General features: G+C 35.5%; 1 protein-coding gene across 1 annotated transcript in view; it reads right to left on the bottom strand.

Annotated features, from left to right (window-relative positions):
• Positions 1–19,889, bottom strand: part of LOC148952003 (uncharacterized) — a 55,467-nt gene extending 35,578 nt beyond the window's left edge. Inside the window, exon 1 of the mRNA XM_089089474.1 lies at positions 19,328–19,889. Within this exon, the coding sequence (XP_088945600.1) occupies positions 19,328–19,826 (499 nt within the window). The 5' untranslated portion in view covers positions 19,827–19,889. The remainder of the gene's footprint in view (positions 1–19,327) is intronic.
• Between the last annotated feature and the right edge of the window lie 3,860 nt (positions 19,890–23,749).

Genomic DNA, 23,749 nt, shown 5'->3' with positions numbered 1-23,749 from the left:
ATTAGTTTTGCGGCAACTCTTAATTGCGTCAACCGCAAAGTCGGATCTTTTCCTTCTCGTGTGTTTTAGTATTTCTATTTCCCTGATTAGAAATCAAGCAGGACCTGCACATTCCCCAGATTTTCAGGTATTCCCCGGAAATCTATGCCTCACCCCGAATAAAAATTTGGTTCCCCGAATCCCCGAAAATCACGCAATCACGGTGCCACCCCTAGCGATTTATCACCAGTGACTTTCCCTGCCAAATATTACTTTGCATACCAGAATTCTTCACTACTCTCTTGTTCACTCATTATCGTCTCTTTCGTTACTTTGCATAAAAACGAGACAGATGCAATATGCAATTGCAAGTATTGCAATATACACAGTTCTTCATATGCTGACTAAAAAAAGTATCGTCCTTATAAAATTAGTTTAAATAATTTCGAATGTAGTTTCCCAATCACTATTTCTAATATCGTTCGTAGTCAAGAGTTTTATTTTCAAGTTGAATAGAATTATAGAATAAATTCACTACTCTACGGCTTCAGCCTTCAGTTGGATTTTGAAATTGACTGCCGACAGATGTTTCTACAGCTTAATTGTAATTTTGCATATTTTTTTTTGCTGTTTTTATATGATGATTTTTTAATTTTTAATGATAAATTTTAGTACCCCTTAAAGTTAGATAGTAAATTTTTCGGAAAATACCTCACAAATATGTCCCAAAAAAAAAATGTAAATCATTGCCTATAGGGGGGGGGGATAGGGGGCTATCATGTTTAGGTGACGATAACTTTTTTTTTTTACTGAAAGCAGGGATGCCAAAAAGAAAACTATTTTTTTCATTTAAAGTGGAGACAAAATAAAATGATATCAAATTTCCTGGGAAACCATTGAAATATTCTGATAGACCCAGGGCCCATCATTAAGACTAGTTCATTGTCTTGGGTATTTTGTGATTTCTCATAGGCTACTGGCCTAATTTGGCTTTTGTGTGTGCTCCCTTTTAATTAGATTCTTTGGATCTCATTGAATGCCATGGCGAATCTATGACTCAGTTTTCCAATAATTTGAGTCATATCTTAATCATTTTGACATTTTGTTGTTGTCTGTAACCCTTTACTCATACCCTCATTTTTTTCAAGGAACACTAAGCTGTTTAACGTTATTTTGCGTGTTTTTTTAAACAATATAGTGACCTAGCTATTTATTAAGTAAATTATTTTTCTAATGAAATCTGATACGGTATCCTATCAAGGTGGTATCCAGAAGGGGGGGGGTAGGGGGGTATTACATTTAAATGATAATATCTGAAATTTTTTTTATTGAAAGCAGGGATCCCAAAAATGTATTTTTTTTTTTATTTAAAGCAGAGGGCATTTTATCAAGGTGGTATCCAGAGGGGGGGGGGTGAGCTATCATATTTAAATGATAATAACTCGATTTTTTTTCGAAAGCAGGGGTGCCAATAAGTTATTTTTTTTTATTTAAAGCAGAGACGGTATCCTATCAAGATGGTATCAATAGGGGGGGGGGGCATAGGGAGTTTTTATATTTAAGTGATAGTTCCTTGATTTTTTTTTATTGAAAGCAGGGATGCCAAAAAGTTAAAAAGTTGACAAAAATTAACAGGATTTTCGTGAGTTATACTTGATACAGCACTTGCATGGGTTTATCGTCCAAAGGGAAAAGGACATATGCGTCCAACCCGTTTTTTTCTTACTGATGAAGCGGGTTTAATTTGAAAACATTCATTCATAAGTACCAGGCAGATTCACACTAAAACGAATTGGTGTGACGAAAGCGATATCGACATCCCCACCTAACGTTGCGCTCGAGTGACAATGGCGCCCTTGGTCCAGTTCCCAAGTTACATTAAAAGGCCAGGTCATAATAAAAGTTTTTAATTTGGGAGGTTCAAGGAGGAGTCTTTGACAGTCTTATGACATCAGGGTACTAGATGTTGTAGCATTTTTATGTATCAAAAGGGGTTTAAGCAAGACGATCACCCCACAAATGATTGTCGAAAATATACTCAAATAAAAACAAATGTAACATTTGGAATATTATAAAACTTTTTCAAATCTTTGATGAAAAGCAAAAAGGCTAAATACCCCTAACTATGCTTAAAAGCTATTTTAAAAAGAAAACTCTTAAGAGATTTCCATGGAAATGACCGTAGCAGAAGCTTTGAGCCTGGGTGGGAATCTAAGAGGAGTCTTTGAGTATTTTGACCACAGGTGACTTATTGTTGCGACTTTCTTAAATTTGGTATTTTTTGTGAGCATTTGGAAATCAAAGCTTACACTCAATAACTGATACTAAATGTCCTAACATTTTGCTTGGATTAAAAGTGACGAACTAGGATGAAAATATCAACATCTTCCTGGAGCTACTTCAGTCTGCATATTATTTCATTTAATTACATTTAGAACGGAAGAGCTTTTCATTTTTTACCAGAAAATAGCTGGCATTTAATTTTCTTCATACGGAATAAACCATTAAGTGTTTTTTGTTTCATTGTAATTGAAGTGTTCTCATGTGAAGTGTTCATCATGTATTTTTCAATTTGATAAATTTACTCCTTTCAGATGAGGTTTATAATTTGACTGATATTATGTATTCATCAATTTATAATTTAGAATGAATCCCCAAAGAAAAAAAAAACGAATAATATCCAAAAGAGCAGACAAAAGCAATAAAAAAGCAGCAGTTCAGCCTTAGCCTACATGACATATATTCTATAAAGAAACCAAAAAACTTTAAAGTGTATTTTTTTTAAATTGCAATTAAAAACCAGTTTTTAATACAAGAAGTCTTTTTAAGAATCCAAAAGAGCAAAAAAAAAACAATCAATATCAAAGTCGCCCATTTCAACTGTTTTAAAGGGGACAAAACAGATTTAGGCAAAGGGCATTATGAAAAAACTAAGCTTCTAAGTTCAAAGTTTTTACCCAGATAACTGACGAATTTTGTGATACGGTATTTGATGTTGTATATGCAGTAATGCTCGATGAAAAAACTACTAATTTTGATAATTATTTATGTTAAGAATACATAACTAATAGATAATTCAACTACTCATATTATGCAAGGGTTCTGAAACGCCACAGTAATTTTGTTTCTATCACATTTCTACTTCCCTTGATGAATAACGAAGAAGAACAGTTTCCAGCCAGCGACTTGTGAATTTTAGAACTCATGAATGGGCTCGACTCTGTTGTAAATTTAAAGCCGTGATTTGAGAAAGACTGATGAAAACATTAATGTTTGCGGTCAACATTGATCACGCCGACGGCGCGCCACCGACATCTTACCGGCGGCGTGCCGCCGACATCTTACCGGCGGCACGGCGCGCTGTTTTTGGCCCCGCCACCGCCGGTCTTCCCTCATCGGCGCGGCGCCGGGGTCTACTTGCAACTATTTCTGATGGTAGTGAATTCCATGTCTTCCACACTTGGCTAGACAAAGAGTTTTGGCCTAATCTTTTCTGTGAACATGGTGGGTAAATTTTGTGTTGGTGTTGACGGGTATTACTGTATTCTGTAAAAGTGAGTTGGGGTGGTATTATCAATGTTCCTAACAATGCGGAATGTATTTATTAGGTCGGCTCTATCACGTCTGAACTGGAGACTAGGCAACTGTAGTCTCTGCATTCTCTGGTGGTAAGGTAGATGACTTAGGTATGGTATGAGTTTGGTGGCCCTACGTTGCACTCTCTCAACCCTCTCTCTATCTCTCTTATTAAGGGGATACCACACTGATGAGCAATACTCAAGTATTGGACGTACAGTATTGGACGTACATAAAGTGAAATCAGTGAATGAAGATTAAACTTAGAAAAAGTATGCCTTAGAAGTAGTAATTTGCCTTATGGGTGATATCCAATACATGCTTATCAAATTTGAGACTTGGATCAAAGCAAATCCCAAGGTCACGAACATAATCAACACTTGAAATTGATTTACCATCAACAAAGTAATGGTAATGTTAAGGGAGTCTACGCAAATAGTACACAGCATTGCACTTGGTTTCATTAATAAACACAGAGTTTGCAGTACACCACCAGCCCAGAGCAACCAAATCCTCTTGAAGTAAAGAAATCTCATGTTCACTCATGACTGACCTGTAGATTTTAACATCATCTGCAAACATTTTTAAGGTCGAATTCCTAACAACACCTGGCAAATCATTGATAAAAAGGCAGAAGAGTACTGGTCCAAGGCAACTGCCTTGTGGAACTCCACTTATGACACAGAGCATCACCTACTGCAACCTCTTGGGTTCTATTTGCAAGATAATCCGTTATCCATGCTTTAATTTGTGGGTAAATACCATATAGTTGACATTTATTTATCAGAAGTGGGATGGAAATTTTGTCAAATGCTTTGGAAGAGTCAATATAAATACAATCAAACAAAATACCATTATCAGCCATCAATTGAAAATCATGAATCACCTCAAGAAGTAGCGTATTATAGGATCGTTGTTTATGGAAACCATGCTGAGCAGAGTACCATAAATTATTTTCCTCAAAATGTGCTTGAATTCTATCCATCACAGTTTTCTCCATTATATAGAAAAAGATTGATGTATTTTAAATTGGTCTGTAATTTATGGAAATGGGACTTTGAACCATTCTTGTACAACAGCCTAATGATAGTTCTTTTCCAAGCTGAAGGACATTTACCAGATGAGAGAAAGATTAAAGAGATATGTGAGTGGTCCAGCAAGCACTGATGCAAGTTCACGTAACATCACATTGTGAAATCCATCAATATCTGGTGCCTTTCCTAGATCAAGGTTTCGGAGTGTCAGATAAACCTGCTGGACTGTAAACTCTGAATCATCAAATTCTTTTGTTAAATCTGGAGGAGTAAACTGAGTGTGTGTTTCGGTGTGTGTTTGAGTAAAAACTAAACCAAATACCTACCTTATTGAAAAGTTGTGATTTTACAATATTATCATCTATATGTGAAAAAGTTTCAGGATCTATAAAGGAAGTGGATGATGGGGATTGTGAAACTTGATTCCTTCTCATATATTTCCAAAATCTTTTTGGGCAACTTTGGACTGATGCTATGACATTTGTCTCCACCTCTTGACGATTTAAACAAAGGAATTTAGTTGCTCTATTTCTAGCTCTTTTATAATTTAACCAAGAATCGAAGGTTTTAATTCTTAAATGATCACACTACCTATAACCTTTTCTTTTAGCATTTGTACAATATACCAAGGAAGGATCTGTCTATTTTTGAAAAACTGTCTACTAGTATACATTGGTACATATTGATCTTTACCTTCTATAAGGGTCTGCTTAATAAAATCAAAGGATGCATCAATGGTAGCATTACATTGCTGTAACTCCTCTCATATAGAAAGAGATGAAATATAATCTGAAAATGTAATGTAATTTCCTCTATCGTAATCATATTTGGGAGAATGATTTCTCATCAACTACTAAGGATTCACTTATAATTGAAGAAATTGGGTCATTAACTTCAATATACTTTAATAAGGTATGAACATAAATGAAAATTCCGCGCTTATAATTAGTATTTATAATGTATTTATAGTATTATAATTCAGTGAAGTTTCTTGGAGTGATAGTTGATGAGTGCTCGAGTTTCAAAGACCATATTAATCAAATTGCAGCTAGAGTTGCCCGAAATTTGGGAATTATAAGGAAGCTAAAGCGTACTTTCCCTACACCGGTTCTTAGAATTCTTTATTTCTCTCTTATTCATCCGTATTTGATTTATTGTATATTGGCTTGGTCTTCAACGTTTGTGGGTCATTTATCGCAGATTAGAGTATTACAAAATAAAGCTGTAAGAGTACTTACTGGAGATGATAAGCGTTCCTCGGTTAGAGCAAGGTATGCTGAACTACATATTGTTCCACTATCTGGATTGATTAAGTTTTATAATGCTCTTTTTATGTTTAAACATCAGAATAAAATGCTACCAATTTGCTTTCAAGATTTTTTTTTCCCTGTTTCTAGTTTTCATTCTTATAGTTTAAGACTTTCGAATGAATTCAGACTACCTAAGCCTGTGACAACTAGGTCAGTGTTTTGTATCCGCCATGTAAGCCCTCGTGCTTGGAATAGTCTGCCAGAAGGGATAAAGAAGGTGACGGATGTTTCTGAATTTAGAAGTCTGTTAAAAGAACACTGTTATAGGGTATATGGGGGTGAGTGAGTCAGTTCTCCGGTCTCTTTTGCCTTTAGTTTGCTAATGGTTTTTTTTTTTTTTTTTTTTTTGTGTTTGGTTGAGGATTAATATGTTGAATATTAAGAATTGAAGATATTATTGAGTAGGAGCGGTATAGTCGCTTATTAGTTATTTTTATGTGATAGGTTTGTTTTTGTTTTGTTTTTTTCATTATTTTTTGTTCTTTCTCAATTTGTTTTTTTGTTTTTGTTTTTTTAGGCCTAGTTGGGGTAGTGATCTCCTTTACAAGCTTAGCTTCTGGATTTTGTTATTTTTGGTTGATGAATAAACCCTAAAAAAAAAAAAAAAAAAAAAAAAAAAAAAAAAAAAAAAAAAAAAAAAAAATTATAATCAGGCACTTGCTGGAAAAACACATCTGGGTGCTGACAGTTCTTGGGTAATGATTCTGTAATAACAATAACATGGGGTTTGCGGGTTGATATTAGGGCATGAAATTCATTAATTTTTGTAGAAAACAGTCTGTGTTTGTATACAGAACAGATAAATTACTTCGTTTGTTAATACTATGTAGAGGCAGGGAATAGGTTTTTAAAGGGCCATTCTGTTGTTTGGGATAATGGCTCCCCGGTTTAGCACGTTTTTTGTCACTATACAACCATTTTTAATTCCTAAATTTTGCTCACCAGCAGCAGCTCTTTTCTTGATTTCTTCTACTAATTCTTTTCTGTGTAGCCGGTCTTCTTTTGAGGTATCGGCGCAGAATCGAATGTCTCCCTTTTTTAATGCGGGGCTGTGTTAGAATATCAATTATTGATTTAAAGAAACAAACTGAAAACAGTAATGGATCTGTTTAATTTGATGAGTTGGGAACATTTGAGTTAGGGTTAGTGCTTGTCAGCATTTGCAAATTAGTCACTGAGCCTATATCAATTTGAAACCTGTTTTTAAGAAAATTTTGTAAGAACTGTAAGTCATTGGTTTGGGGTGGAACACCATATACAACTAAATTCATACGTCTTTTCAGTCTGTCATTTTCTTGTAGCACCATCTTTTGAATTTCAGTTTCAGCTTATCAACAATGGTATGATTGACCATTTCCTCAACATTGGCAATGAACACCTTAGATAAGATAATATTTTCTAGGCTCTGAATTCTAGCATTAATATCTTCAAGAGAGGTATGTATTTCATTTTGAAAACCAACATACATAGCTTTCATTTCACTACAATGATCATTAAGAGCTGACTTCAGCAGCTGGGGAAGATCTTACTAGGCTGAACCTCTAGATTTACACATGGGGCATACCCAGGTGCTACCAAGTTGGTCATTCATTTTTACAAAGATATCATATTCAGAGGAAGACATAGAGAGGTATTGTGCACACAATCATTGGTCACATTTATCACATTATACAGCGCAAGAACTGTCGTCAAGCAAACACCAAGCAACAGCACATTTATCTATACCTTTTTCAGGAGTAGTTGGTTTCTGACGTTTGTTAATTTGTGGAGGGGGCATCGACCTGGTAATAGGCTACTAAACTGGCTGTAATCCCGAAACTGCCAACAGGTGTGCAGATTCTATAATCAATAATCAAGTATACTGAGGCTACCCAGACTGCTAAGGTGAGGGGTAACACAACACAGTAGAAACATACCTATATTCATGGCAGACTTACAGGGAAAAAATGTGTAGAGGCCCAAGAACAGTGCTTTGAAAATTTTTGAAGTGTTTATTCAATTCTGTTCAATAAATACAATTTTTAAATAATAATTGCATTACTTTTGGAATGTACCATGTATATAAATAAAAAGGAGTTGAGCTAGGATGCTGCTTATCATACTCAACTAACTTGTAAACCCTACCCAAAATTGATATTATGTGGTGGTGTCAAATCCAAACCACAGAAGAATGGTCATTGGATCATACCTATCTATTTTGAATGTTACCAAGTGGGCTTGGGGTAAGACCCCCCCCCCCGTACTCATACAGAGTCTAATCTCTGACAAATATCTTGATTAAAACGTATCTTTTAAAACATGAACAATATACTTCTAATTTTGAGCATGTGGCCCATTACTTCTAATAGGCCAATAGAAATTGGCTGAATACAATCTTGCAAAACTTTATTTTTCAACATTTAAGTTTAGACATAAGTTAACCCTAGCCTATTTGAATATAATTATTCTGCTTCACAACATCTGTCTTGCACTCTCTCTGTCTGTTTATTTAGATACTTAGTTCTAACTTAAAGACCCCATGTCCAAAGATTAGACTACATTTTTCATGATCAGGCTCCACTATTGACTATTTGTAGATTTATTATATTCAGCATCATTTTTGGATAAAATAATCAAGCTAATCACATTCTTACTAAGAAAATTCAAATAAATCCAATAGTGGAACAATCCAATTTCTATGTGATATAAGAGATTTTACAGTGATTAAACTGTTGAAGCTGTGATTAGCTATCTGAGTACTGGGTATTTTACCCTAAATTGCATCTATCCAGCACTCTCCTAGTCAGAAGCCATGTCATTGGGCCAAAACAGTGATGGCATATTTTGACAAAGGTTGAAAAAGTAGCTCTGCAGAGGAAGAAATGGTAGAACAAAAATGAAGCAATTTTATATTGCTAATTCTATGTTCATTTTGTGGTTTGTTTTATTTTTGGCAATTCGTCTCACACCCCCTAATGGTATCATACAGATCTTGACTATATAAAAAAGACAAACAAAATTTTTTTTTATAAAATTCTCACTTAATAATATGCAGCAACTTTCAATTAATCATATCACCCTGTTATAGTTATTTTCATCCATGTTTTTTAAGTCATTTTTGATAATATACTTTCATTTGATTATATCTGAAAAAATTATCAGATTTGGGTAGCAATTCTGATTGCCTGGTAGAATTGAGAAATACGAATCTATAAACCTTTGTTGACCCATGGAAAACATAATTTCTGATATGTTTGACCAACAAATTGACCAAATCTGTAGGTCAAATGCCGTCATTTTTCAAAAATTATAAATCTGTTTCAAATAAAAATCAAATGAAATTATATTATCCAAAAATGGATTAAGAAACATGAATGAAAAAAGGTATTTTTGTTTAATCGAAATTTGCTACTTATTACAAAATTAGGATTTCATTGTTTTTGGTCATTAGTTTATCATAGTGTTTACAAACAAACCCATATGGACGTATGGAAATTGAACCCTGGATAATAGCCCTCAAATTGTGAGATAAAATAAATTTTTTTATATTGTATGTATTATCCCCAATTTATCTTAAATTTTAATCCAAGTGGCTTATCTTAGTGCAATGTCCTATGTATTTGGACTTACAAGTTAAGAGATTTATTTTTTCTGATTCCCTGTGAAAATAGCCTATTTGTTGTTTATTGCTTCCATTACACTTTGTTGCCAGGACATAGTGGCCAAATATTGTCTTTTTTACCAAACCATAGTGTATAAGTGAACCAAGCCATTTTTTTTTTTTTTTTGGAGATAACATGTGCAGAAGAGAGCAATAGCAAAGAAGACAGGCCATAATGGTACAGGCCAGATATTAATCTTTAAACTGCTGGAAAAAGGCAAATCAAGCACCAGCACTTCCCACAGGTTCTGTCTACTGTTTATTGTAGCATGAAAGCTAATTGTGCTGTTCTTTTTGTTAAATTTCTTTTTCATAACTGCGTTCTGTTTTTGTGCTACATTCCAAGTTCTGATATCTATTTTGATAAATTATATCCTGAATCTGGCCTATGTGATCAAACACAGCTTGGTAAATTTCCTACCAATAATGTTGCTGTGATTGCATGATGTCATTCAAAAATCCTGGAAAAACCACACCTAAACAGCCAAAAGCAGCAACACCGGAAAAAGGCACAGACAGGTGTGCAGCAGAAGGCTGTGCATTGGATGAAAGTTCTAGAGCTATTCAGTGCAATAAATGATTTTGTGCTGAGTGTCTCTTGATGTCAGATGTGGAATTTTACATTTCCAGAAAAATGAGCCACAGACTGGGTAGTGTCTGGGAATGCTCCACTGTTGCCTGGAAGTGGAATTGGTGTACTAGGCACTTTTAAGCAAAATTGAGTTATCAGTGCCATCTAGTGTGAAATTTTATGCTCTTTCTGGATCTGGACTCTGTTTTAACGTATCGCACTCCCATGCAATGCAGGAGTCAAAACCTTTTTGACATAACTTGTATTGTTTTCAATCTATTTGAAGCATAATTGACATATCAGAAATGCACTTTTAACAGAGGACTTTTTGACATATCTGTGCATTTGCCTGTGCTTTTTAGAAGAAAAGATTTAGAGAATGTAAACAAACAAAAATGAGGGATAGAAGATCAAATAGAAAACTGTTTGCTACTGATGCAAATGTGGAGAAACTTTTGGAAGGTGCATATGATATTGAAAGTTTCAAGTTTGTGCTAAGTAGGCCAGAGAACTCCCCAGTCTGACCATTTGCATTATGAAACTAATGAAATTCGGGCACACACGCCCTTAGACAAAAGTAATTCCAGTCCATCCAGCTCAGTAGAATTACCAGAGAATATGTCACCCCTCAACACTGCTTTCAGACAGAAAAAAAAAAAATGAAAAGGCATAATTATAACATTTGACTGTACCCATTTATTAACATTCTTTTGTATCCATTTGTTAATATATTATATCTGAATTTCATTAAAAGTTTTACTCAGATTGTACTTGCTCCTTAGTCCTTACACGTCAGTTTTACCATAAGTCACATGTCTAGTGTTTAACACACTTTGAACCATTTTTGACATATCTGACAAGTTGACCAACTCTTAAAACCCAATTGATGTAACAGTATTTTGGCAATTTATTGCATCAAAACTGTTTGATAATTTGCTTGGAAATTCTCACTGTATGTTTATAATACCATGCTTTTCAGCATGCAATTTTTTCGCGCTTTTTACACCAGTCATTTCTGTTCTGCAAGATTACAAACCTTCAACCGCGTTTTTCTCGAAATTTTTTGTTCTTTGCTTACGCCAATTCTGCTCCCAGGTCATGCATTGTGTAAGGTCAGTGGTGCAAAATAAATGATCAAAATGTCTTAAAAACTGCATTGAATTAGAACCAAGAGGAAATGTTTCGCTCATTTGGGGAAGACATGAGCATATCTTTCAATTCTGTGAATGCTAAAATTCATAATTTCAAGGAAAGTGTCAATAGAAAAGTGTCTGTATCTGGAATCATGGACATAGTGGGTTGTGTTGTTGCTAAGAAGCTAGAAGTTTGTAAAATTGTCAGGGAAAAGCAAGAAAGATGTAACAGATACCCAAACACCACTGCATATGTCATATGACACTAAGCAGATGATGCCCTTTTCATAAGAGAATTCTTAAAGAATGAGTTCAAGTCAGAGGAGGTAGTATTTTGAACATTTGATGGTACTAGTGCATTAAACGGATACTTTTATATATAGTATATGGAATGTCAAACAGGAGATGCTACAAATACTGGGACAGATACCCAGTACTAAAACAGTTGTTAGAGTGGAATTGATTGAAACAGGTGATCTAATATGAATATTAAAATTAGAATTTGCCATTTATGTAATCCTTATTATTTTTTTCATAAACCATTATGACCAGGTACCTGTCTCTGGTTAGTAAGTAAAAGTAAGTATGACAGCACTAGACCCTTAATGTCCAAACCGGCGGTGCTGATCTCTGTTTCATGGCCCTTCAGCCAGGAAGTGCAATGGGGGGCTGGGGGCCAGCCATCCTGCGATGGCTGGTCTCTGGTTAGGTTACGTATTTAACATATGGTATGCTTTACTCCCCCCGCCCCTAGTGTTCATCCTATTTTATTTCATTAGCATTAACCTAACTTGACTTCTTTAGCAGTATATAGAAGTTGCTATATAATGCACCAGTACCCATTTGACATCTGCCAAAAGCTCAAGACTAAAATGATCCCAGAATCCAAGCTGCTACAAAGCCTGATCCTATATTGTTTTCATTAAGTTCAAGCAAGCAAAGTTTTGAGGAATCCTCAAAATTTGTAACACTGCTACAAAGTTAGATGAATTTGGAAAAACAGTTTGTGTACTTTGCACAAATTCTGAAACTCTTGCTCCAGAACTTGCTGAACTGAAAGCTTTTAATTTGATTTTAATGTTGATAGTATTTGTGTTTGTGAGATATACCCAAAAACTCAGTGCACAAGTTGGAAGAATCTCACATTCAAATTCCCAGATTCAACCTGTGTAGTAATTTAGATAAACCTGAGTGACATAGAGGAGTTACAATAGATTACAGAACTAGACTGAAAGCTAAAACTTTGAGTTACCCTTGTATTCATTCCTCTAATAGTTGGTCAAAAATATTTCCTTGAAAGTCCACACTGGACCTGAATCATTTATGATAGGTGTAATTTACCAAAGTCCATCCATCCCTGATTTTAACATGCCTGATGTTGATTGGGTTGCAGGGTGGGGGTAATCCCCCCCCCCCCCCAAAAAAAGCCGCCCACTGTGTTTCAAAACAAATCCTTTGCCAACAACCTACCATACTGATACAGATCACAGATGAGCCAACATAATTTAGGCATCAACAACAACCCTCCTTACTTGAAATAGTTGTCATAAATGATCCAGAACAAGTTCTCTTTATTTCTTGCCATCCTGCTCTTGGAAACAGTGACAATATCTGCATTGTTACTGAGATACAGATAAATAACAAGAGGGGAATAGGATAAAGAAATGTTTCACAGATAAGGCAGGACCTATCCAGGGTTGAATGGGAGAGGCAGTTGTAAGTTGGAAGATTGAGAAAAACTGGGAAACTTTTAAGAAATTTATTTTAGATGCTGAAGAGGAAAGCACCAACACATATTGGTCTCTACTACCTATAACACTTCCATTCCTGCCAAAAGAAGTAAAAACAGCAACAAGGAAAAAGAAAAGAGCATGGGCCAAGTATGTAAAATGTAAATGTGACAACCTTCATGACAGGTTTAAGAAACACAGGAACATCTTAAGAAATTTGACTTGACAGGTTGTAATTGATCATAAAGAGGCAACTGCAGCTGATGCTAAACTAAACTCAAAGATGTTTTGGTGCCATGTTTCAGCAGTTAACCTATCTAGATGAGATATCCCAGCCCTAATAAGAGGGAAGATAGCAAAAAATCAGCAGTGTTCCCCAGGGCTCGGTCCTTGGCCCTCTCTTATTTAACCTGTATCTCAATGATCTAGTAGAAGGTATCAACTCTGAGATTCTACTGTATGCAGACGACACCAAGCTGTATAAAGTAATTAAAACAGCTGCCAATGCACATTCTCTGCAAGAGGACCTTGACAAGCTCAATAGTTGGAAGTTCAACTGGCTGATGGAAATCAGTATCAACAAAAGCCACAAGCTAACAATAGGGAAACCTACTATCCACTATGAATATAGATTAGGAGACTTACCGATCACATCATGCCAGGAGGAGTGCAACTTGGGAGTTGTCATTGACAGCAACCTTGACTTCCAGGCCCACTACAACAGAATTATTGGGAAATCAAATTGTGTTACAGGAGTTTTAAGGCACAACTTCACTTTTGGAAATGATAAGACCCTTTGCCTTCTCTACAATGTTTTAGTACAGCCAATCCTTGAATATGGTCATTGCACTACACATCCCTTTTACAACAAAGACATTGAAGCTCTTGAAAAAGTTCAAAGACAAATAACAAAGTTCTGACCAACTTTGAGAAATTTATCCTACAAAGATAGGCTCCGGAAGCTCAAACTCCCTTCACTAGCTTATTGACTGCACCAAGGAGACCTCATTGAGGTATACAAGCTTTGCTACGCCACCTACAAAAACATCCGGGCTACCGATGTTCTCAGCTTCAGCCACACGAACCTTTGTGGTCACAACCTCAAGCTTCAAGAGGAGAGGTTCCAAAAGGACATTGGCCGTTGGGCGTTCAAGCATCAAGTAATACAACACTGGAACAGGCTCCCCTTTGAAGTCATCAATGCCAACTCATTAAATTCGTTCAAGCAGGAACTGGACAAATACTATGGTGAAAGTACCTACAATTTTTATCAATTTAAAAGATTTTTGTAGAGGCCCTGTGGCCTATTTGTTTTGCATTATATTATTATTATTATTATCATTAAAAAAGCCTCAGATACAAGAGAAACAGCAAACCCCTTAAATTGTAGCTTTGGTACAAATTTCTCTACCCTACCCACAGCTAACCCACCCCCCCCCTGCCCACTCCCTTCCACAGCAAATGATCCCAGAATAAATGGTTATGCTATTTATTTGTAAAGAGGACATCAAAAATGGGCTAAAACAGTTTGATGTTAAAGAAAGGAAAAAGAAGCTTGCTAGCAATTATTGGCCTACAAGTCTTGCATTGTTTATATGTAAAGTAATTAGGGGCATTATATACAGAGCACCAATTACTGAAAAAAAACTTTCTTCTTGGGTAGATTGGCATGCCATCTATAGCATAAATTTTCATATCACCATTTTTGATTTCTTATCCTTAAGAAGCATACAGGGAACAAGCAGAAGAGGGGAAGGAACCAGAACCGGTTTTCGTTGTTCTCAAGCCAATCATACACTTGGTCAGTTGCTAGTGTCAGCAAAAATACAAAAACAAGGCCACTTTATTTTTGCTAGGTTGATATGTTGGGCACTTTTGACAATATTGTATGTTTACAAGTGCTTCATTGCTTAGTTAAAGCAGGAGTTAATTCTTTTGTCATAAAAGTTCTTCAATAATGGTATTCCAATTCATTGGTTTGGTTAACATGAATGTCTGATATATCCAAGCCTATCTCAGTAAAGAAGGGAGTCAGGCAAGGTGGTGTGCTGTCTCCATATATTTCTAAAACTGTGCTTGTGGACTGTTTGTGAATGCTGTCTCCTATTGTGTTTTTAGAAAATACTGCTGTTAGTCATATTGCCTATGCTGATGATTTTCTGCTAGTTAGTCATACTAGGTCATGCCTCATGAAGAATTTAAATGTTCTGATTAATGCTTTGAGTATGATTGGACTTTCTGTAAATGCTTCAAAATGCAAGTTTCTGTGTTTTATTATTTCTAACCCTGCTCCTGCTTTACATGTGGGTACAATGCTACTTAAGTGTGTCTCAAAGTTAATATGGCTTGGGATTACTTTTTCTGATACACTTTCACCTACATGCTCATCTTTGGTTGCTAGTGCTCTGAAGTGTATTTGCTTCTCATATGGTAAAATCCCACCTAGTAGAGGAAGGTACAGCCACCAAGGCTAATGTAAACTTTACCATAGTTTTTTATCTTCTCCTACAATTCTTTTTCTTTTTGGTTTGGAGCCTCTAATGCAGAAGAAAGACCATCGTCAGCTAAGGAGAGGCTATTTTAAATATTGTAAATTCCTGCTATATTTACCAAGATGGTGCAGAAATCACACAATTATTTCTCATTTTGGACTTATCAGCACCCTAGTGCTGCTTGACAACATTGCTAAAGATCTTATTTCTTTCCAGATTAGTGATTCTATGGACATTGTTATGTTATTTATGTTGTATTTTCCTTATTATTTCCTTGTTGATTATATTTTTGTTCCCTTTTCTTACTCTGCATTTATTTTATATTGTTGGGTAAAAATAAACTTTCTTACTTACTTACTAGGTAATAGCCTAAAGATATATAAGAACATTGGGGGAGAAGGGGGGATTGGGATTAACTCCCAAAAATGCAAAAAAAAACATAAAAGTTGGGGTAAAATTCTAGATAAACTATTTTTTACTATTTTGGAAAGTGGTCAGGTCAGGAAAATAAAACCTACAGTGAAGAATCTAGGGCCGAAAACAAACTCTGACAAGGTATTGCCAAGCTACAATGTTAACCTTCTTCTAATTTCTAGGCCTATTTCTTAGAAATCTGCCTACTTGAAAAGTCTATACCTATTGGAATTTTGACAAAACTATATTATACCAAAAATTTCAGTTTATTTTTCTCTGGTCTTAGTTTTGAAATTGTAGGCTAATTCTTGTTATTTGAGTAGATTTTGAAGCCATATCAATGGGTTTTTCTAGGCTTAGGTAGGCTAATGTATACACAGATCTTTGAACCCCCATAACAAAGTTGTGAAACCAAAAATACTTTTCTTGTAGGCTACTTTATTTAAGCAGAAGATCTATTTTGCAAGGTTTCAGTATTGCTTAAAAATAAAACCATGAGCACTGTGAAAAAATTTCCCAAGGAATTGAAATATTTGCCAATTATCATATAAGCATTGCCATACCACAATTTGAGAAAATATTTTTGGGTGAAACCAAGAAGCATTTCTCAGGCAGTCTGAAAGTGAAAAAGAACAGGAATGCTTAGATCACCTGTATCCACCCCCAGAACCCAAAATATACCATCTCAAATTTTGCAACAACCATCTCAGTCAATGGGAGCCACTGAATTAACAAACAAACCAGCCAACTCTTTGTTGGGTTATCAAACTCACAAAAAACACCAGGCAAAAACAAAAGAATGACTTAATTCAGTCACCCCCAATCAGTGAAGGACTCAGACAAATTAGAAAAACTATATTTTTACTTGCTCAGTGCAATTTTGAATTATCAATAAAATGCTCAGGAGAAGTTCACTTTACTGAAGAAATAATGGCCAAAAAACAACTGCAGTATGCATCTTCATTAAGCCTTTCTGGATCCCTTTTAGAGGCAAAAAAAAAACACAAGCTCAAAACTGGACTCAAGCTTATCAAGTCAAATCCAGAAATCAGCTTGAACCTGTATTTATATGGGCAAAAAATAAATTACAAACTTTTTAAGCCAAAACCACTTCAGTGCTCAAAATGCTTACTGTATGGTCACACCTTAAAAAATTGCAAAAAAAGAAATTTCATCATGCCAAAAATGTGGTAGTGATGCTCACTCTGTTGATTCTTGTACTGAAATAAATGCTTATTGTAAAAACTGCAAGGTTTATAGTTCAATGCAAAAAATGTGTGTCCTTCACACCAAAGAAGAGCTGAAATCCTTCAGATATCAAAAACAGCAAATCTTCTATATAGTGTTGTAGCTTCAAAAATCCCAACACCAAAACCAGTCAGGAGAAATGAAAACCCCCAGTTGGTAAGAAAATTCACAAGAAACTATATACAACAAACCACTCACCCACTATATAGAAAAAACTCCCAGCAGTCACCCAGAAACCCTCAGACTCCCAGCAGTCACCCTCAGAGAGATTCTGTGCATCAGAAAAATCAGCCACAGCCTGATAATACAATTTCACATTCAAACACAAACCCAGTAGAATTGCTGCAAAAAATTTGTAGGTACCTAACAATGCAATTCATGATTAATGCAAAAAAAGATTTGTCAGATATCAAGCCTAGGTTGACAAGAAAAGCAATCACAAATCAGTTTGGAATTGATATCTGGAAAGTTTCTATTCAGAAGTGATCATGCCAAAACTCAACGAGACAAAAACCCCAACAGTAGTTCCAATAAGGCTATGCTCAACAAAAAGCAATGAAAATGAAAGGACCAAGCATATCCTGGGAAGGTATTTTGAAGTACCTATCTCCACTCCTTCTCACTGTAGAGGTCATGACTGTGGATGACCTTTAAAAATCTGTGTTATAAGTAATATTGTTTTTCAGTTACTGTATGTTTTGTTATGTCATTGACATTGTTATAGACTTTTTTATAATTGTTTTGTGTGACAAGCTTGTTAAAGCTTACCGTATCTTGGTATTAATAATAATAATAATAAAAGTGAAACCTTGCAAAATAGATCTTTTGCTTAAATGAAGTACAACAAAATTGTTTTCAGCTCCACAACTTTGCTCAATTCCAATTTATAAGGTCTTAAACATATGCAAATACATTTCATAAATTTTGACAAAAAAACAACAACATTGATATGGCTTAATATTCTACTCAAATAACAGGAATTGCATTTTCAGAACTAAAGCCAGAGAAAAAGAAACTGATAACTGAAAATTAAGGTAAAATGTTGTTTTGTCAAAATTTTTATTGGCAGGCTATAGACCTGTCATGTAGGCAAATTTCAGGACCCAGTAGAGGGAGAAGGACTGTAGGTAGGTATTTCAAAATACCTTTCTGGGACATATTTTAGCCTGTGTACCAATTCCTGAAAGTTTTATTTTCCCAACCTGACCCCTTTGCAAGATAGGCTAGAAAATAGTAGCTGAACTATAATTTATCATTGTATCACCAAGAATTTATTACAGCAGTAGGCTATCACCCTTTGAATCTCAAAGTCAAACCAGGCTAGCCAGAAAAAATAGGCTATAAAGAACAAGGCATCCCTTAAGGACTCAACATAGGATTGGCAACAGTAACCTAGGCTAGAAGGTCTAGCCTAATTGAGCTGGTAAATATATACCAAATCATATTATTGAGTTTCAAATAAAGTGAATATTCCATTCAATGCCTTTTTTTATGCTGATTATGAATATAACAACAATTTCTATCAAAAATGAATTTTACCCCCCCCCCCCCCCTATATATATATGTCAATTCAGGATATATATTGGCACATGTGGGGGTTAGGGGGGGGGGGGCTGAAAATAATTTCTGATAGAAATGATTATCATATTAGTAATCAGCATAAAAAAGGCATCAAATGGTGTATTCACTTTATTCCTAACTCAATAATATGATTTGGTATATATTTAGCCTACCATTTAGCCAACTAAATTTTGAAAGGTGCATCCACTAGTGGGCTATGGATCATCAACAACCATAGCCTGATGTGGTAGTCTAGTGGTAAATTTTTACCAAATCCTATTATTGAGTTAAGAATAAAGTGAATACACCATTTGATGCCCATTTTTATGCTCATTACGAATATAATAATGATTTCTCTTGGAAATGAATTTCAGCCCCCCCCCCCCTAACCACCATATTTGCAAATATAGCTCCTGAATTGACATATATAGGGGGGGGGAGGCTAAAATTTATTTCCGATCGAGATGATTGTTATAGGCTATTCATAATCAGCATAAAAAAGGCATTGAATGGTATATTCACTTTATTTGAAACTCAATAATATGATTTGGGAAAAAATTTACCAGCCTAGCTTTGCTGAAGATTGTAACAGCCAAGAAAAATGTATAAACAGGCAAAGCACAAATAATACAAAACTTACTAGAAGTGTCTCTTTTCCTAGAGCTTGAGTTGCTTGATCTAGAAGACCTGTAATCATCCCGATCATAAGATCTGTCTCTGTAGTCTCTATCTCTATTATCATGTCTGTCTCTATTTCTTCTATCTCCTCTGTCTCTATCATCATATCTATCTCTTCTCCCTCTGTCTCTATCTCTATCATCATGTCTTCTATAGTCTTTATCTGCACTCTTTTCATTTCTTTGTGGTTTATCAATGCTTGGTGTTTTTTCAAAGCTTGGTGGTTTATTAAAGCCAGACGGTATCTCTCCATATGCTTGCGCTTCTGGGTAATTTTGCGCTTCAGTAAACTGGGAATAATCAGGTTGATGGAATTGATTTACAACTTGACTTGCAGGCTGACTTTGTTCAGTAGCACTCTTCAGATAGCTAGGCTTTAATAGAGACATACCACCAGTATTCACCACCGGTTTTGGGACCGGCATTCCGATTGGGGTTCTATTTGCCCCTGTCATAGACATTTTAGTTGGGATGCGCTTTGACTCCTACTTCAAGATTCATTCAAAGTTGCAATGGCGTATTTATCATGAATATGGGGAACCGATGATGATAATGGAAGATGAATTAGGGCCAGCGCTAACTATAATGATTACTTTATATAAAAGCAGAAATCAGCTAAATTCTTCTAGGCTAATCATTAACAGGTCTGTTTCATTGTTTACGATCTTTATAAATTCGAAAAAAAAAGCTTGAACAAGTCGTCTTCAATCTGAGTACACAACAATTTCAACTATGACGAGTAGGGAGTGAAAACATGGAAAGAAACTGATTGAGAAAACATATTAAATTCCCAACACAAATTGACTGATGTGTGAAGAGTCGTTTAAGAAGAACAGGGTCGTTTTTTCGATTTGTTTATCTCAAGATAGCCTTTCTGTCCTCTTGATGCAAATGGGTTTGGATAAATCATGAATCATAATTTAGGTTCAATATTGTCGTTGCTATTATGAAACTTTTTTAATCATAATCCTGCGACTAGGCCGAATATATAATATAGGTCAGGGGTGGCAAACCTTTGGCTCGTGGGCCGCAAGAGGCCAGACTTAAGAAAAATTCCAGACCGCGAGATTCGTTGCATTTTTACATTATATAATGGCCAAAGTAGTGAAAACTTGGGAAAAAATGTTTTTTTTTTGCATCCATATATTCAAAAAACAACAATTGAAATTACGAAAGGAATTAATTTTGATTTTAAACATATTATTGAAACGTTAGAAAATTTTAAAACATTATCACATTGCTGATACTTTAAAATACAAAATGGGCTTTTATAATAAATACATCACAAAACATTTCCAGTTTGACAAATATGGCATAAATAGCTGTTACCGCTTATGCTTTATCTTACAGCTGCATATTGTTTTTTTTTTTTTTTTTTTTTTTTTTTTTTTTTTTTTTTAATTGATCAAACACAAACGCACTCAAACATAACATAACAGATAATATATAATAACTCACCTCAGCACCAACTGCCTGAGGCCAACACAGTTACGCACGCTCATCCTCCATCCCAATTTCTTCAAAGCCTCCCTCTTTACACACGCCCAGGAAGTTCCCATTTCCCTGAAATTTTTCTTTATGACATCCTCCCACCCCAACCATGGACGACCTGTTTTCTGTTTAGCCCTTGAAAGTTGGCCAAACAGGACAATCTTTGGCAATCTGTCATTCTTCATCCGCAGAACATGCCCAGGCCATCTCAACCTTTCTCTTATTATAGCCCAAGAAACAGAGATAGAACCGCATTTTTCGTACAGCCTACTGTTTGAAATACGGTTAATCAGCCGGGTACCGAGAACAGTTCGTAGGCAATTTCTCCGGAAAACATCTAGCAAAGTTTCATCCGCTTTTCGGAGTGCCCATGCTTCTGAACCAAATTTGACGACTGTCTTCACTGTAGCTTCCAATATTCTAATTTTGGTTTGCAGACTTCCTATCTTCCAATTCTTCTAGACTTTTTTCAGCTGTGAAAAAACACCCTTAGTCTTGGCTATTCTACTTTTAACATCTTCACTGCTCCCACTGTCTTTACTAATAATACTAACAAGCTAAGTGAAGCTCTCCACCTCATCAATCTTTTCGTTCCCCAACGCAATCTTTTCATCTTCACTTATTCCTAGCCTTAGCGACTTAGTCTTCTTAACATTAATTTTCAAACCTATTCTTGTACCCTGAACTTGCAAAACCTCTAAAGGCTTATTCATTTTGCTCACACTTTCCTCTAGGATGTTTAAATCATCAGCATAATGTAAGTACATAAAAGTTTTTCCTTCCCATTTGATTCCGTGCTCTTGCATTGTCTTTCCTGTGCTCCTTAAGGCAAAACCCATGAAAATGATCCTTATAAAGGGGATAGAAAACAACCCTGCTTAACTCTAGATTTAATACGAAACCAGCTGCTAACCTCATATCCTACCGTACCGCAGCAGTGCTATTGTCGTTCATAGCACTAATTACTTTAATGTATTTGTCTGGTATACAATACAAGGATAAGCCCTTTGCTAAAGTTCCTGTATCAACAAAATCGAACGCTGGCTTTTAATCTATAGGACTGAGGACCGAAGGTTTTCGATAACTCAGACTTCTCAATTTTTAACCTGAGAGAGAAAATTTGGTCAAAACGTCCTCTTCCCTTTCTAAAACAATATTGTTTTTCTCTTATCACTTTGTCTACAGCATCCCTCAGTCTAAAAAATATGACATTGCTAAGTAATTTGCTACCTATAGAGACCAGTCTAATGCCCCGATAATTACCATACTCTTTCTTAACACCTTTCCTTTACAGTGGTTTGATTAGGGTTTCCTAAAATCGCTAGGTACTTCTCCTTTTAAAAAAATCATATTCATAATCTCCAGGAACTTATTTCTAACCTCAGAGCCACCACATTTAAGACTCATTTACCAAAGTATCAGAACCCATTGCCTTATTATTTTTTAATCCTTTTAAAACTGTCTCTAATTCTTCCTCAAAAAACAAATCTTTCTTCACATCCAAGGTATCACCAACTTTTTCATTTTCCTTTGAATATTTTCTTGCAACTCTATCTCGATTTAGCACATTCTCAAAATATTCTACCAATCTCTCTCTAACTTTCCCCTTATCACTAATTGTGTCCTCGTTCCTATCCTTAACTGGGACGAGTCCGGATTGACTACTCCCTTTCAATTTATCAACATGATAGTACAATATTTTACTATTATGCAGTCTAGCTGCATCTTCCAGATCCTCGGCACTTCTATCCATGGCCTCCACTTCACACCTTCTTAGTTCATATTTTAATGTTTTCTCCAGTTTCTTTACATTTCTCTTGTTTTCATATGATCTATCCCTCAGATGATTCTTGTACAAGCCCCTTCTCCTGTCTATTAAAAATGAAGCTTTTTCACTAATATTTCTAGCCGATTTCCTAATTTTCTTCTCTAAGACACCATCAGAAACTTCGCAAACTATTTTCCTAAGTTATTCCATCCATCTTCTACATTGTCAAATATTAAACTCACCAGTTTAGTATTCGACTGTTCTGTGAAAGTTTTTCTGAAATTTTCATCTTGGAGTTTACCAACATCATAACTTCCCGGGAGGTAGTTACCCTTCCGAAATTTTAGCTTTGAATTAACCCTAGACACTACTAGATGATGATCTTTTATTTTAACATCAGTAACATCACTTCTATACACCCTAGTATCTTGTATTGATCCTGCTAGTCTTCTGTTTATAATAACATAACCAATAAGGTTTGCTGTCTTACCATTACGTAAATACCATGTTAACTTCTGGGCCAATATATGACTGAACACTGTATTGGTCATAACTAGATTGTTATACCTACAAAACTACAGCAGTCTGCAGCCATTACTGTTTTCCTTTCCTATACAAAATTTACCTAGGCTGGGATACCATCTATCCCTATTTCTACCGACCTGGGCGTTAAAATACCCAATAAAAACGCCCTATTTTTACCCGGAACCCTGTCTATTTGCTATTGTATCTGTAAGTGAAATTCATCTGAGTCACCAGTATCTCCGGCAGCTGGTTTTACTGTGGCATATACTGCTATAACTGATGGGTTTTTTTTTCAGAAAGACAAAAAAGGAATATACCGAGTGTGTCAGTGACCTTAAAGCTAGGTAAGCTAATTGGGCCTCTGCTGAGGCTCTTTAAAATACAAACTTAGAGTGGAAAAAAGTATAGAAAATTCAAAGCGGTGGTAGTAAAGCGAGTGTGGTATTTCTGAAGCGCAATGGCTACGCCATTTTTCTGCTGTGATTGGTTCCCGTGATACGAGTTTAGAAATAGGAGTTAAATTTTTATTAAAAAGTAGGTTTGCCCCTCTATTGAATAAACGTAACATGTTTCTTGTTTCTAAAAGCGAAGTTGTGAAAG

Source organism: Artemia sp. Qi Xiang Cuo, chromosome 5 (genome assembly GCF_049724085.1).
Source record: "Artemia sp. Qi Xiang Cuo chromosome 5, ASM4972408v1, whole genome shotgun sequence".
NCBI classification, from domain to species: Eukaryota; Metazoa; Arthropoda; class Branchiopoda; order Anostraca; family Artemiidae; genus Artemia; species Artemia sp. Qi Xiang Cuo.
The sequence above is the reverse complement of the archived record's forward strand: the minus strand, read 5'-3'. Positions and strand labels throughout refer to the sequence as shown.